The sequence below is a fragment of the Zootoca vivipara genome, chromosome 1 (genome assembly GCF_965207765.1).
Source record: "Zootoca vivipara chromosome 1, rZooViv2.hap1.1, whole genome shotgun sequence".
In the NCBI taxonomy this organism is placed as follows: Eukaryota; Metazoa; Chordata; class Lepidosauria; order Squamata; family Lacertidae; genus Zootoca; species Zootoca vivipara.
The window spans coordinates 43,979,356-43,995,560 of NC_142582.1; the positions used below are offsets into that span (position 1 = coordinate 43,979,356).

Consider the following 16,205-nt stretch of genomic DNA (forward strand, 5'->3'; position numbering starts at 1 on the left):
TTTCTATTTTGCTGCACTGATTATAATAGCAGATAGAGCTTGTTGAACATTAGCAATTTGCACTTATCTACACCATGCTTCTCATCTCTGAAAAATGGATTAAACTGGTACGTCAACAGAAAGTCCTTCTAATTCAACAAAAATATGCTACAAATATCAGTCACAGTAAACACATTTTATAGTTACTGTATTTTTCACTCCACAAGACACACTTTTTTCCTCCTAAAAAGTAAGGGGAAATGTCTGTGCGTCTTATGGACCGGATGTGTGGTCCCTGGAGCCAAATCACCCTAGTGCGGTGCACACCGTTGCCCGGCCCTCCCGGGTTGCCGGTGGCCTCCCCTTTCCCCTGAAGCCCCGGGAAGGTTTGTGAGCAGCGGGCAGGTTGTGTGCCGTTGCCTCACACTCCCGGGCTGCTCTCTTTGAGAGAGGCTTTGCCGACGGCCTCCCCTTTCCCCTGATGGCTCCAGGGATGTTGGCCGGAAGATGGTGAGAAGAGGCAGCTGCCGAGAGAGGGGAGGAAGAGGACGGAGAAAAGGGGGACCGACCGAGAAGTGAGGCGAAGGGAGAGAAGGTAGGTTGCCGTGAGTGGAGAGTCATGGTAGAAGGCAAAGGAGAGGCAGCGATGGGGAGAAATTTGCAGGCATCGCCTGAGGAGTTTGGGAGAAAGGGACGGAGAGGAGGAGGCTGGAAAAGGGGCCTGTGCTGCTTGGGGAGGGGGAGAAAAATGTGGGGAGAAGGAAAACCTCCCAAGTCACCGCGGGAGGAGAGCGATCCCTGCAGAGGCTTAGGATGGAAGCTGTGCCCCGTCAACCATATGGGTGGTGGGTGCGCAGCTTCCCTCCCAAGCCTCTGCAGGGATCGCTCTCCTCCTGAGGAGGCTGTGATTCAGAATATTTTTTTTTTCTTGTTTTCCTCCTCTGAAAACTAGGTGCGTCTTATGGTCAGGTGCGTGTTATGGGGCAAAAAAATTACAGTTGTTTTGAAATATCTATCTTGACACTGTATTATTAGCACCATTGCTTATGACTGTTCAAGTCTTCATCATCACAGTAATGATAGTAATTCCAAAAACTACAGGACTCAATGCATTTGTTTAACACCAGAGGCAAGGAAATGGGTGACAAGCACTGCCACTAAAATTATGCAGCCTGTGATACTGACTACTATAGAGGCCCAGTCCAGATTTCCAAAGAAACGGAAACCTATTCTTTTCCGAATTCTTACATAAAGAATACATGATAGGCCCTGTCATTCAACTGAAAGTGTTAACTTGGTCATCTGACTTTTCATTGACAGATTGCTCAATTAAATTTAAATGCACTTACAAAATGCGAAGGCAAAAAAGGTATTCTTGATTAATCATGAATGAAGACGACACTTCCATGATAAAACTTGCAAGACAAGTTACCGCTTTGTGCTGAAAATCCAACTTAATGAATTCCTTGTTCGTCAATTTGGGAACCTGAAACGCTCTTGCAGTAAAACACCAGTGGCAAAATGGCTTCCAAGACAAAAATGAACAACTTCAGGGCAGATCCGAGTACTGCAAAGGATCCTGATTTAAAGGAGATATTGACACTGATTTCAGCTGAGAACTGTCAGCCTCAGTTGCTACTGCCACCTGAAAAGCGAACTCTCTGCTTAGTTTTGTATATAAATGGAAAGAAAAGAGCTCTTGGGGTTAAGCCTCTTATAAAAAACAGGTATATGTTGTAAAGAAAGGAGGGAAAGAGTAATGATAATCCTGAACTTTGAAAAACCATATGAGGTGGGAAAGGGAAGAGTGTCCACTGGCACTGAGGGAATCACCATGTATTTACAGCTGCAAACTTTCATCTAATCAGTTGGCATGATCAACCAACCAAAGTAAGGCTTCCCTCCCTCATCAATTAATTCAGGGAGCCGAGTACATCACTGAGCAAAATCTGCACACATACACATACACCTGCACAGACTCCTAACTTTGAAGCAGCAGCTAAAACAGGCATGCAAATGAGTCCTCAGATGTTACTAGCTCACCTGCCAATATACCATGGTACTTTATTGTTTATTTGCAGAAACAGTTCTCTGCCTTTGGACAGGTGGCCTCATGGGGGCTTCCAAAATAAATACATATAAGAGAGTCAACATATCAAATTAAAACCATGAAAGAATGAGAACGGCAACACACAGACAAACAATTTGGGTGGGTGCTAAAATTAGAAGGATCTAATAAAAGCCTGTGAAAAGTGGGTGGGCTTTGCCCAGCACCTAAATGTGCACAATGAAGGTGCCAGGCAAGCACAAGAGAATTCAATAATTTGGGAACCACCACAGAAAAGGCCCTCTCTCATGTAGCCAGCTGCCAAACACTTTGAAACAAACTGGAAGCCAGTGAAGTTAATGACAGAGTAAAGTCCTCTCACTGTGTATAGGTAGGTTTATATACTGTGCAGGTCACATGCCTGTGTTATACATTCCAGCAAAGATTGTCGGAATCACGGGAGCGGGTGTTTGCTGTATTCTGTTTCCGTTTTTTCCCTTCGGACTTCTCTCAGCGAGAGGAGACATGTTTTCCTTTTGTTCTGCCTTATGCTTAATAAAGTAGTTTTTAGTACACAACCTCAGCCTGGGTCCGTCTGCGTTTTATCTCTGCTCGACTCTGAGTATGTGCTCAGAGTCGTAATAAATTGTTGGGCAGGGCTGTCAGAACTCCCTAGAGCTGCACGCTGAACACTGATGGGAGAGACGGGCTGGATTCATTCCTACATTATGCCTGTGGATCGTTCCTGCCCCCGACTGACCCGACAGTAAACCCCGCTGAGCTCAACAGCACTTGCTTCTGAGTAAATATAAATAGAATTGAACTATGATAATTGTACTATTAGAATCAATTTGTAAATCATCAAAGGGGGGGGGGACCCTCACGTTTTGAAATCTAACCTGCATCTACCAACAACTTCCATATCATCTTAGTCAAGTGTTTCACAATCTCCAAAATAAAAATCCTAACACTGCATCACACATCCATGATGCAACAGTTAGCCAATATCAAAATACTATGGAGAACTCTGGATTAACTCATCTGCTGCTATCATTGGATGCACCATAACATTTCTGGCTGGTTATGTAACTTTCCACATAGCATCCTCTGCTAGCTTTCAAAGCTTGGAGGAATCTTTTAAGGTCAAATCCACCTCTGTGATCCTACACAAAGCCAATAACCGTTTCTGACATTTTAGATAATGTTGAGAGCTATTGTTGACAATATTCATTCTCCTTAAGCAGTTAGCTTATTTCACTGCCTGTCTATTCTTATATACTCTTCAGGATACAAAACCTAAATCTTTCCTTTATCTAGAACTTATCTCTGACACACCTGGGTTCAAATTCTAATTAAGTCAAAAATTTGCTTTGTGCCTTGAGCTTGTTACTACTTTACAGCCACCGTGGCTTTATTAGAAAATGTGATTTAGGGTGCTATCCTATATATACTTACCTGAGAATCGCCTCCACTGAACTCAGTGAAGCATACTTCCAAGAAGGCATGCACAGAATTGCACTGTACAAGTGACCTACTTCGTAGGAAAGCACACCACTTTACAAATTATGGAGAATAACTATGGTAACAGCACAGTTTTAACTCACAGGATCTATTAATGGAATTCTGTTTTTCTTCCTTACTTCTTAGTCTGGGGATGAGGAACTGTAGTCTTCCAGGTGTTGTTTGACTCCAAATCCCAGCAGCCCCAGACAGCATAGTCAACAGTTGGTAATTGTAGTTCAAGAAGGTATGGAGGGTCACAAGGTTCCCATTCTTCTCTTGCCCCATTAACCTAGGCATTCTAGTTAGTCTGCCTCATCTCCTAACCATTATTACCTTAAACCCACAACTGGAAAAGGTGGTGATCTACCATACACAAAATCTTTAAATAGCCCAGCACCTGACAGTCACTGCTATGACAACTATTCATACAAATCAAATTTATTATTCACCTTTACCCTCATGATGTCCACCTCCTGATGAAAAATGTGTTCTCCAGCTTATGGCCACACTCAGCTAAATACAGCCTGACTTTTACTGAAAGCCAGAAAACCTAAGTCTTCCATTTATTACAGCAGGAAAAGGGAAATCTCTAGATTAAATCACAACTTTCTGGTTGCATCAGGGTAACCCATGAAAGGTTTATGAAGAAATCTACAGTAAAATATTTTAATTGTACTATTATCACAATTTGTCAAGATATATCAAGAGATCCAACGCACCCTGGTCACCATTTCTTTCAGCTCCTGCCATCGGGACGGAGATATAGAACAATGCAGGCAAGAACGAGCCGTCTCAGTAACAGTTTCTTCTCTAGAGCGATTTTGGCCTGAAATGGAAAGCCTGGACTTTGAAGTCATCTTATTTTACTTGTTATTTTGTATTATATTTACTGTTTTTAATTAGGTTTTTGTAATTTTGGATTATGCGGAATGCTTTATCGGAGTGGATGTAGCAACCAAGTAATTTCGTTGTTCCCGCAAGGGGACAATGACAATAAAGATATCTTATCTTATCAAAACCCATTATTAGTTTACCCAGCCATTAGTGCTGAAAGCTTGCTTGATACTTTTAACAGATATACATTGACTAATATCATGGTTTTTAGCCCACATTTTAAACCAGGCCATTCTTGCAAAGGGGTTTTTAAGGTGGAAGGCATTGTTGTAAACTGTGTTCACTTCTCAATTTACCGTATTTTCCCATGCATAAGACGATATTTCCCCCCCAAATTTTTAAAGTTTAAAATAGGGGGTCGTCTTAAGACACATAATTTTGCCATTAAATAAATCACTCCATAAGATGCACCTGACCAAAAGACGTACCTAATTTTTAGAGGAGGAAAGTTGTGCAGCTTCTTTTGCAAATGGGAAAAGCCCCTTTTTTGAGGGATCAGCTCACAGTTGTGCAGTTTTTTTTGCAAAGGGGGAAAGCTCCTTTTTTTGAGCATCAGCTAAAAGTTGTGCAGCTTCTTTTGCAAATGGGAAAAGCCCCGTTTTGGGGTGGATCAGCTCAGTTGTGCAGCTTTTTTGCAAAGGGGGAAAGCTCATTTTTTTGAGCATCAGCTCAAAGTTGCTGAGCTTACCTTGCAAAGGGAAAAAATCCTGTTTCTGTGGTGTTCAACTCACATTTCTGCATTTTCTTTAGGAAAGGAAAGGGAGCCATTTCTACACTTTCCAGACAGATGATCTAATCAGCCAGTCACATGTCGCTGCAGCCGCCCTCTGCAGAACATTCAACAATCGAGGCCTGGGCAAGGGGGCGGGGCCTGGAAGGGAGCTACCTTCCCTTATCTCCCTCCCCAATCTCTTGCAAGTTCCTTTCAACTCGCTCTTTCCCTCTTGTTAGCCTTTAGCTCTACCTAAAAAAAAAAGCACAATCTGTTTTTCGCCCCTGGGCAAGCCAGCTCCAGGGACCATGCATTCGCTCCATAATAATTTCCTCTTACTTTTTAGGAGGAAAAAAGTGTGTCTTATGGCGCGAAAAATACGGTATATAAATAAATACCTGCCGTCATCCATATTCTTTCCCCCCAGCCTCCCCTCACTATTGGTCGCACGACAAACCCTGGTCTGGTACCCCCCCCAGCGGCCCCCACTCCGGACATTGTCCCTTCCACCTGGTTCCCTCAGCTGCCCTCTGGCTACCCATACCCCCCCCATTCCCCAAGCGTACTAACTCAGGCAGCTCTGGCAGTCGCAGCTCCTCGATCAGCGTTAGCATCTGCCGGCACTTGTGGAGTAAATACGGTACATACCGTAAATACTGAGACAAAGGTGCAACACACAGGCAGGAGAGCAAGAGCTGCAGCTACAGTGGAGTTACACTGAGCTGACAGGAGCAGCCGTCATGACACAGCTTGCCTCACCGTTTGATGTTTAAATATATGGTACTAAATATACCGGTGTTTTGAATATTTAATAAAATATCAAAGTTGTTCTGCGTGGTGTTTAAAGTATTTATTTCTTAATTTGGGACTCAAAAAATAGGGGTCAACTTATACGCGGAAAAATACGGTAGTATGTTTTAATGTTTTCCTAACCATGATTGCTTTGTACATTTTTACTTAATGGGAAGTGGTTATTAGATATTCTGCCTATATCTTCTATATGAAGAGACTACCATACAAGTTCTAAGTCAGTCACTCAAGAAGACTGGCACTGCCACTGGAACCCGTCTGTAGCCAATGATATCTACTTGCATGTAAGAGTGTTTCACGTTCAAAATGTAACACTTCTGAGATTCAGTGGGTAAGTTCACATGACCATTTCAAGATGGCAGCTGAAATGTTTGATGCCATCACCTACGACTGCTCCAGGAAATCTCAAAACATGTCAACGTCACAATCACTGCTTGGAAAATCTCAGAAACATCCACAAGGAGGCAAGCAATTTATCGCCTTGCAGTACCTGTCAAAGTTTGGGGGAACACTCTCCCCACACACCCAGCAATTGTAATAGCTTCATTACATAAGCCATCACCTCAAATGGCTGTATGAATCCACTCAAAATAAAAAAAGTAAGGAAATTGTGGGCACAGGAATACCATCACTCCTCTTGGCATTTAAAGAGAAGCAAACATCAACTTCTTACCTCTTTCGCATTGTGCCATGCCATTGTTTTTCCTCTTGTTTGTACTACTCAGCTGATTTTATTTATTCAGCGAGGAAAGTTTGGTTGCTTGTGTATCCCTGTGAAGTTTCTGTACTTTGCTTCTGTGTTTACCTTTGGTGAGTGGCCTGTAGGGTTGAGGGGAAAAACTCTACTCTCTCCCCTCACTTTGAGAGACAAAGCAACTACTCAAAGGAATCTAATAAGAGCACAGCAGAACCTCAAGAGAACACCCTCAGTTCCTTTACAGGTGTTCTGCCAAATCAGGGGCTCAAGAAGCAAGACCACAAGTTGCTGTTCAGTTGTTGAGGGAGGAGATTATCCTCACTGTGGGAGGAGGGGAGTCTGCTGGAGGAATGGATGCAAGCAAGCTATGACAGTAAACTAAAGTTGAAAGGTTCTTCAGGAGCCATTTAAGCTAACTCTTATGTACTAGAAGGATGTCAGTAGACATAAACCATCCTGACATATACACGACTCATGTTCCAGGCTTCCAGATTCTACTTTCCTTGGAACCATTCCACTCCTCAGTTTATTTTCTACTGAGATACTTCAAGAACTTCAAACTAAAATGTGCTGTGCTGCAACCAGGACTTACTGTGTTTTGTCATCCTCAGAGAGAGGTTAAAAAAACCTTTGAATAAACATTTCAAAACAAAGCTCTCCCCACCCGCTGAAAAATTCATAACTGTCAAGTTCTACTTCAAGTACATTCTGTTTTTGAAGAAGAAAGCCAAGAATAAGAAGGCTGCAGTTTAGTGTCGTCTTCTTTTTAAAACATTTTATTTCCTACATCGGACAAATAGCCGAAAGCTTAATTGGCAGAAGGTGGCCTCCAGCATGAAACAACTTCAAGGCCTGACTCCAAGCAGTAGTACACACAATAATTATGGAAGTGACTGGACACTAAGGCTCCTCAAAGTCAGATTCTAAGCTTTTCGGTTAAAAATTTTTTCCTGCAGAGAAGTAGCAGTCATATTCAGCAGTTCAATTAGCTACTCCAACTACACGATCTCAAGCCAAGAACACAGTAGGATACAGTGGTACCTCGGGTTACAGACACTTCAGGTTACAGACTCCACTAACCCAGAAATAGTACCTCAGGTTAAGAAATTTGCTTCAGGGTGAGAACAGAAATCATGTGGTGGGGGCACAGCAGCAGTAGGAGCTAAAGTGGTACCTCAGGTTAAGAACAGTTTCAGATTAAGAATGGACCTCCAGAACGAATTAAGTTCTTAACCCGAGGTACCACTATAATGCCCTTTTAGTGAGACTATTTGCAAACACTCAACATGTACAACAAACAAAAGACCAACAAAAGCAAACCTTGGCTTAGCAAGACTGCGCAAGCCTTGGAAAAACCTAGCCATTATGTTTTTGCTCCTGTAACCCAGGTTCCAGGAGCCATGTGGCAAATATCCCAGTTTCTAACACTGCTTCCAGTGTTAAAATTCTATGATTCTATTATCTCAACTACGTTGCTTGACTGTAGCTTGCCCTTTTAAGTCACTTGTGCCAGTAAGCAAGGAGAAAGTCACACAGTGGAAATGGAAATTGTATTAACTAAGACTAAGGCAGAGGTGTTTAAACTGTGGTCACCAACCTGGCACCCGAAGATCTCCATGTAGTAGCAATTGGACCCGTGCCAGTAGCAAAACACACCTGAGGAATTTCGAACACTCACGACTACAATGTCCTCCCTAGGAGCTCAAACGCTTGTGTGGCATAACTTAGCCTGGGAGGGTCTAAGTAGCCATACAGACAGGACTGCACTGTAAGTCACTCAATGCTTGTCTAGTTGCAGATCACCCACTTGAGCACATGGCAATAAATGATTTCCACCCACCCACCCATGCCACAATTTTTGTTGGACAAGAAGAAGGGAGAATAATTGTTCCAGATCATTTCCTAAATTGGCAGTTGTAACCCCAGAACCTGCAAGAAGTTGGGGTAGGGAGAGGAAAAGGCTTGAATATGCTTAATATTGCACTCAGTGTGTAGTCCTGTAAATGAAAAGTTACAAATACATACATATCTTTGAGGGTTTTTTATAACAACAATATTTAATTTGTTTTACTTCCTTGCAAACAGGACCTGCACCACTGTACAAGATGCAGCAAGAGTATCAAATATGTATTAAATTATAAAAAGCTAAATCTGTTACAAAATGATGCCAAGCTAATACAGGTATATAAATTCAAAACAGTACAATTCAGAAGTAGTATTTCATTGTATACATTGTTGGAGCGAAATTGGCTGAACCAACCTAAGCTCAGCATAAGAGCAGCAAAGGAAATATGGGGCTAGACAAAGAAGACAGAGAATAATAAGGATAATCTACAACAGCATCGTGTAATTTAACCTTATCATGTAATATTCACCTCATTTCAGAAAGGGCAAGACTGCAATAAAAGGGTTCTGAGAAGAGCGACAGGACTTGCATGTCTGAGAACAGATCTTGAACAATCCTAAAAACAAAAGGCCACAGTGGGAATTTCGCACATGGAAAAGGTAAAAAGATGGTCTCTTTCAAGAAGAGGGATCAGTTGCAAATATTAATATTGGGATAGGGTATTGATTCCTGGTTCAGAGTACAGTAGAATCTTTTTTTAAAAAAACAAAAACTGCAGAACCTGGCAGGCATTGAAACACACAGGATTAAAGAACAGCATGGAGGACTGTAAAATAGCCATTACAGCAGACTATCTGAGTCATACAGATGATAGTGGATGCCCAATGTTGAAAAACAGTACCACTCCATCATGCATCAAGTAGCTCCACTTTGGCCAACCTTTTTATTAAAAAAAATAGTTCTGCCAGAATTTGATGAAAGGAACTGAATGTCCAGATTAATCCAGCTCATATCCTACATAGTAATAGGATCCAACCCATCAATCACCCCCCATCCCGAAATACCAAACTGACCCATATCCAGAAGCATTTCACAAGTTGGAAACTGGAGGAGCAAACTTACATCGTTCTGACTCTTTTAAGAAGGCTTAACCCACCTTCTCTCAAAACCAAAGCATACTAGTACTATATACTGTACTACAAGCAAAAATCCAGTTGGGTAACAAAATGTTCAGATCTATGTACGTAGTTATGTTTTTATAAGGAAAAATAAACATTTATTTTATTATTAGTTCTACCACTATACAAATAGGGTAACCGGTACATGGGCCACCCATGTGATCTGCACTTTGAGATCTAGAACAAGAAAATCAGTTCCCACATACAACAGGAAACGGAGAGTAAGGAAGCAGTACAGTGGAACCTCGGTTTATGAACACCTCGGTTTATGAATTTTCGGTTTATGAACACCGCGGACCCATCTGGAACGGATTAATTCACTTTCCATTACTTTTAATGGGAAAGTTCGCTTCAGTTTATGAACGCTTCAGTTTATGAACAGACTTCCGGAACCAATTACACCCATGTTTCAGTTTATGAACGCTTCAGTTTAAGTACTTCGCGGACCCGTCTGGAACAGATTAATCCACTTTCCATTACTTTCAATGGGAAAGTTCGCTTCAGTTTATGAACGGTTACTCCGCGGACCGTCTAGAACGGATTAATCCACTTTCCATTACTTTCAATGGGAAAGTTCGCTTCAGTTTATGAACGCTTCAGTTTATGAACAGACTTCCGGAACCAATTGTGTTCATAAACCGAGGTACCACTGTAATAAGGCTAAACAGTGGAATCCAGGTCCAGGGGGCACATCAAACTGTGATACTGAAAGAGGGTGGGAAGTAAATACCAAACACTTGGAAATGATGAAACAAAATCCTCTTTCAATTAAGACTTTCTGCAAAGCTCTGGAAGCTGACTGGAAGAGTGCGTACTCTTAGCAGGAAACCAAAATTCATATAACACTTCCTGTTTGACATATGCACATTTGTGTTAAGTTAACCTAATAAAGTAACATTGCAAGAAATAACCACAGGCTCTTTCTTTGCCCAAAAGTTTCAGCCTTACTCTCTTGAAATTAATTTAGCATTATCCCAAAACTGTACCCAGGCTGTGCCACTTCAGAATAGACACTTTTCCCTACACATACATACATACACAGTCTGAGCCTTCTCCCCAACTTTCTAGTTTTCTTTCTACAGGGCTCCTATTGAGGGACCATTCCATCATGAAATCCCCCACCTGCAATTTTACAGTCCAAACATACATTTGCCAATGTTTGTAAGAACCAGAGCAAGGATGTCATCTGCCTAGTGGCAAAGAGGATCACACTGAATGTTGACATTGATAAAATAAGTTCAGACACTGGTTACCTTTTAAGTTAAGAAATACATCTTGTTGACACATTATCATTGGCTGCACACATTAGGAGTGTGCCAGGGCTTTGTTGCTTGAGTTTTTGTTTTTCCTTCAAAGCCAATAAAAATGTGTCAGAAGCAAGAGTTTCAGTAAAAACCAACCACCCAACTCTTTTTCCAGGAATGGCACAGCATTTGTGTCCATCACACCAAGTTGGTTGAGTGGGGGTTACAAATAAGGATTGGTGGGGAAGGGAGCGGGGGAGAATGGCAACACAACCACAATTATACATTTTGTTTGTTGTAGGCCAATTATTGCACTGCTATCATGTCACTGTTTCAGAAGTCCACATCTGACTGACTGAGCAGGTGTAAGAAAATTAAGAACTTACCTAGGTTATGATTATTTGTCAGGGGACAGAAGAAAGTCTAATTTCACAGGGTAAATGAAAGAAGAATTTATGCAAGCATTCATGTTAAACAACCTTCTGACTTATTCATGTTAAGCCTCTTTAAAGAATCAATTAAGAGTTGTAAAAGCTTTTTTCCCACCACAGAAAAAAGCTCCACTTTAGCAGCTAGTGTTATTAAACCATTTGTGGTACTCCATCCATTTAAATTATACCATACCTTGATATTTCTGAATGTTCTGTCATAAAGCTTTTCCACTCAATGCCCAAAACTTCAAGGTTTCTTCTCTCTTTTTTCCCTCAGCACATTCAATGAGAACTCATATTGTGCAAAGTGTACCTATGCATACAGAGATCTGATAATTCTCAAGGGAATTGCTCATGATTTTAATGCCACCCAGACATATCCATATAACCATCCTCTAGAAGGAATCCAAGTTATATTTCACCATGAATGAATGAAGTCTGAGTTTAAACCATTTACTGCAAAACCTAAAATAATCTGGTATGTCAGACTAATGTGTTTATTTTGGTATGAGCTTTCGTGTGCATGCACACTTCTTCAGATACCCTTCATCTTCAGATGCATGCACACGAAAGCTCATACCAAAATAAAAACTTACTTGGTCTTTAAGGTGCTGCTGGAAGGAATTTTTTTATTTTGTTTCGACTATGTCAGACCAACACGGCTACCTACCTGTAACTAGACTAATGTGGATAGCCTAAGCCGTGTCTTCCAAGCACTAAAAATGGAAATGATTTATTATTGACAACAGACCGTTCAGATTCTTCTGTGAGATAACAGTAGGCATTTGAGAATTGAGAGAAGCCATAAGGGAAGTCTACAAAATTCCAGTGGAAATGGAAAAAACACTTTAAAAAATGTTTCTGTTTTGAAATGGTGGTAGGAAAAACACAAGAGAATTAAGGGAAGTGGAAAGCAAACAATGATAAGTGCATTGCACTGCAAGCAAGGTCACAGGAATTTGAACACCCATGTGAGCCTTAAGTGTCAACCCTCCATCCTTCCTCAACCCACCTCTGAAAAGGAAATATTTCTACGTTACTGATCTATATATACACACATCTCTCAGGTCATCCTATCTCCTAACTCTGTAATTTATATTCTTTTCACAAAAATGAAGGCTGCAATCCTAAACACAATGACTAGGGAATGAGTCCCAATTTAAGCAAGACACACTTGCAAGATGTATAATTGCAAGATGTATAAGGAAGCAACCCAGCGTGTATGCACTTGGGAGAGAGCCCCAGTGGGGTTTATCTTTTGAGTAAACATGCAGAGGACCTGTCTGTGCTTATTTCACTCTTGAACCCATTTTCTGACTAGCTTCAGCAAACAGTATTTAGGCTGCTGTCCTTCCCTGGGAGCAAGTCTCCCTGAACTCAAGGGACTTGCTTTGGAGTAGCATAGGATTGAACAGTTACAATCTATTAATTTACCCCTGAAATATTGAACTACAGAAGTAGTCTTGTTTCCCCACGGCACATTCAGTTCGTTGCTTTTATTTCTATTTTTAAAAGGAAATGGGAAAGGAAATAGGTCGATTGATACTCTGCACAAAAATTTAGTCCAGAGCTAACCATTTGAACGAACCTAATCGTTGTCGCCACACTTCTCTCTCCCTCCTCACAGAGTAGGGGAATTCTCCTTACTGTAGAATCTCAAGAGAAAGCGAGCGAGAGAGAGAGAAATGGTAACAGTGCTGCTCTACAGGACATATTGTATAATCATCCCAGAAACAGCAATGTAAAACATGCAGCCGAAGAACCTGAGCTCGGGACTGATAAAGGACCCGAGCGTTAAGTGGCCGTAGAGACATAAATCAGCCGGCAACTAGCCTGCCTTGGAGCAGCCGGGTTTCCTCCAACTCACCAACAACCGGCCACGGGGTCCTCGCAAGCGTGGCAGGCGGGAAAGGAAAGGAAAGGAAAGCAGCGCGAGCCTTTGCAAGCAGCGGCTCCTCTCGTGAGGTATTTGCACACACACATACACAAACCCCGCCTGCCCGCCCGCCCGCTTTCCAAAGGCCGAAGAAGTTTTAACTTCTGCCACCTAAGCAATGTGTGCCTGCCGCTTTCACTCTGACAGGCGAGCTGTGTGCAAACACACAAGCACACACAGAGCCCGGCTCCTCCAGAATCACCAGTTCTCACCACCACCACCACCAGCAGCACCACTGTACCAGCCCAAGTGCCCCGGACAGCTCGCCCCCGCCCTCCGCCGCCCCGCGCGTCCTTCACGAAACGCCCCTCCGCAGCAGAAGCCGCTTCCCAGCAACAGCCGCTTACCAAGAGGGAGAGCAGCAACATCCTCCCTGCGAAGCACTTCGTCCTCCCAAAGCTGCGCCCCGCCAAACCCATCACCGACTGCCGCTCGCGCTGGCAGAACGAGGAGCTGCTGGCTCTGGCGGCTGCTGGTGCTGCTGCCACGTCTGGCTAGGCATGCGCAATCCACAGGGAAAATCCTGCTACACTGGAGCGGAGCGCGGAGCGGCCGAGCTGCATGCTGGGAATCGTAGTCTCTCCGGCGGCTCAGGCGTTGGGAAACGGGCGAGGAAACAGGTGGGAAGAAGTATCGGATTAACACGTCTGCTGCAGGATATAGTCTAATCCGAATTGGCATAGGAAGGGGGGCGCGCGGCGGGCGTCCTCCGTGGGGTAGCAGTAGATGCTTCCTCTGCAGAGACTAAGAGCCTGAGGTCCGAGCAGAGCAATCGCTGCTTCAAATCTCATTCTGACTGGTAGTCGTTTCAAAATAACCGGGGTGAGCAAAGCAGAGGGGGGATGTAGATGCTTGATTAAGATTTTGTTAGCATACCTGGAAGGGGGCAGGGCTTTCTCTTCATGTTTTGTAAATAAACTCTGGGGGTCGGCATGCAAACTGCTTGTTGGTTTAATATGTCTATGGACATATCTCGGTTTATCGTTTATATTTATTTTTTCTAGAAACTCTTCTAGTCTTGAACATTAAAAAAAACGAAAGCAGCAGCAGTTTCTTGGTAATTTACACTGAAATCCTGGCCATGTGTACTCAGCAGTAAATCCTTTTTAATTCAATTAAGCTTATTCCCTGGTAAGTGGAGTTTAGGACTGCATCCATTATTTTGCGTAAACATTACTGGTTTATAACACAGCTAGATTGTTCTTTCCCTCAAGTCGGGTTGAAGGTAGTTTGTGGGGAAAGTGCATCGAAATGCAGTATTTCATAAGGAATAATAATAATAATACTCTGGGCAGTTCCCAATAGAATATTAAAAACATGATAAGGAAAACAACAGGACAGATATGGATTGTGGCAAACATCATGTGTACACTGCTTCCCAAGCCACTGTTGGGAGCACACTGGGTGCAGAGTAAACAAGGGTGTGTACCCAGCCTTTGTTTCCCAGTGTTACAGTTAGACCAGCCTACCTGACTGGCACAAGTACAGCTTCAAGAACCCCACTATAAACTCGCAGGCACCTTGCAGATTTGTTTTGAAAAGCATCTCTGTCGCACATGTGGTGCTCTCACAGCTCCATAAAAGAGCTTCTAAGCCCCACAGAACAAGCGGCCTCTCACAGAATCTTATACAGCAAGGCACCCCACTGCTCCATGGCAGTAAAAACAAAATAACACCCCAGTGCCAGACGCTATCAAACACCTCAAAATGCTTCTAGGATAGCCATGCCTAGGATGGATATTCCCTGCAATAGCATAGTTCTATAAAACATTGCCTTCTACATATATCCCATTGCACAAATACCCCTAAAATGGCAGAAGCACTTTTGTTGTTGTTGTTTAGTCGTTTAGTCGTGTCCGACTCTTCATGACCCCATGGACCATAGCACGCCAGGCACTCCTGTCTTGAGAAGCACTTTACAACCTGCCTTATAGCATGCCATTAAGTTGAGTACAGTCTCTTCTAATTGGCAGCAACTCTCTTCTGAGGTCTCAAGCACACACAGTCTTTTCTAGCCTTGCTACCTCAAGTCCTTGAATAAGTAGCTCCAGGTATTGACCCTGGGAACTTATACATATCAGCCCCAGCCAGCATGACCAATGGTGAGGGATGATGGGAGCAATGGCAAAATCTTGAAGGTACCAAGTTAGCTACCCTGTATGCTAGAAATAGAGAACCTGTGACCTTCCAAATGTTGTTGGACTCCAACTCCCATCTGCCCCTGCCAGCATGGCCAATGGACAAGGATGATGGGAGCAAGAGTTAGGGTTGCCACCTGTCCCTTAAAATATGTGATTGTCCTTTTTGGGGAGAAAAGTGTCCCCTGCCCTGTTTGGGCGGGATGCTTTTTTCATGTATTCAAGCTCATTCTCATCCTCAAAATTGTGCGAGCAGAGGGTGGGTCCAGTGGGGAGAGGAGAGGGAGAGCCTGAGCAGTAGTTTGTATGGGTAGGGTGGGTCCATAAGGAGGAGAGTGAGAGCAAGAGTTATTGTGGGATGGTGAGCAGAGAGTAGGGAGGGGCCAGGAGGAGGAGTTTGAGAGAGATGGTTTTTGCGTGGGCAGAGGGTGAGTCCTGGAGAAAGAGGGGTGTTCTATGGGCCTGGGCTGTCCATCCATCCAGTGGAGAGCAGGGGGGATTGGGAAGGAGTTTATGCACAGACAGAAGCAGGTGAATCAGAGAGCGAGTGCTTTTGTTGTTGTTTTCATTTAATAAACCACTGTAACCCCCATGTGCCATTGTAATGGATTGCTTTGAAGTCATTTCTGCACCCAGTGAAGTAATCAATCCCCCCCTCCCCTGCCCTGTCCTGTATTTTGCTCGACCTGTTCTTTATTTTGCCCAACCAACGATGGCAACCCTAACTGGAGTCCAAAGGCACCTGTAGGGCCACATGTTTCCCATACTTGCCATATACACATATAAAATG

General features: G+C 43.1%; 1 protein-coding gene across 1 annotated transcript in view; it reads right to left on the minus strand.

Annotated features, from left to right (window-relative positions):
• PDIA5 (protein disulfide isomerase family A member 5) overlaps positions 1–14,076 on the minus strand; it is a 165,976-nt gene extending 151,900 nt beyond the window's left edge. Inside the window, exon 1 of the mRNA XM_035129030.3 lies at positions 13,625–14,076. Within this exon, the coding sequence (XP_034984921.3) occupies positions 13,625–13,696 (72 nt within the window). The 5' untranslated portion in view covers positions 13,697–14,076. The remainder of the gene's footprint in view (positions 1–13,624) is intronic.
• Positions 14,077–16,205: the final 2,129 nt, after the last annotated feature.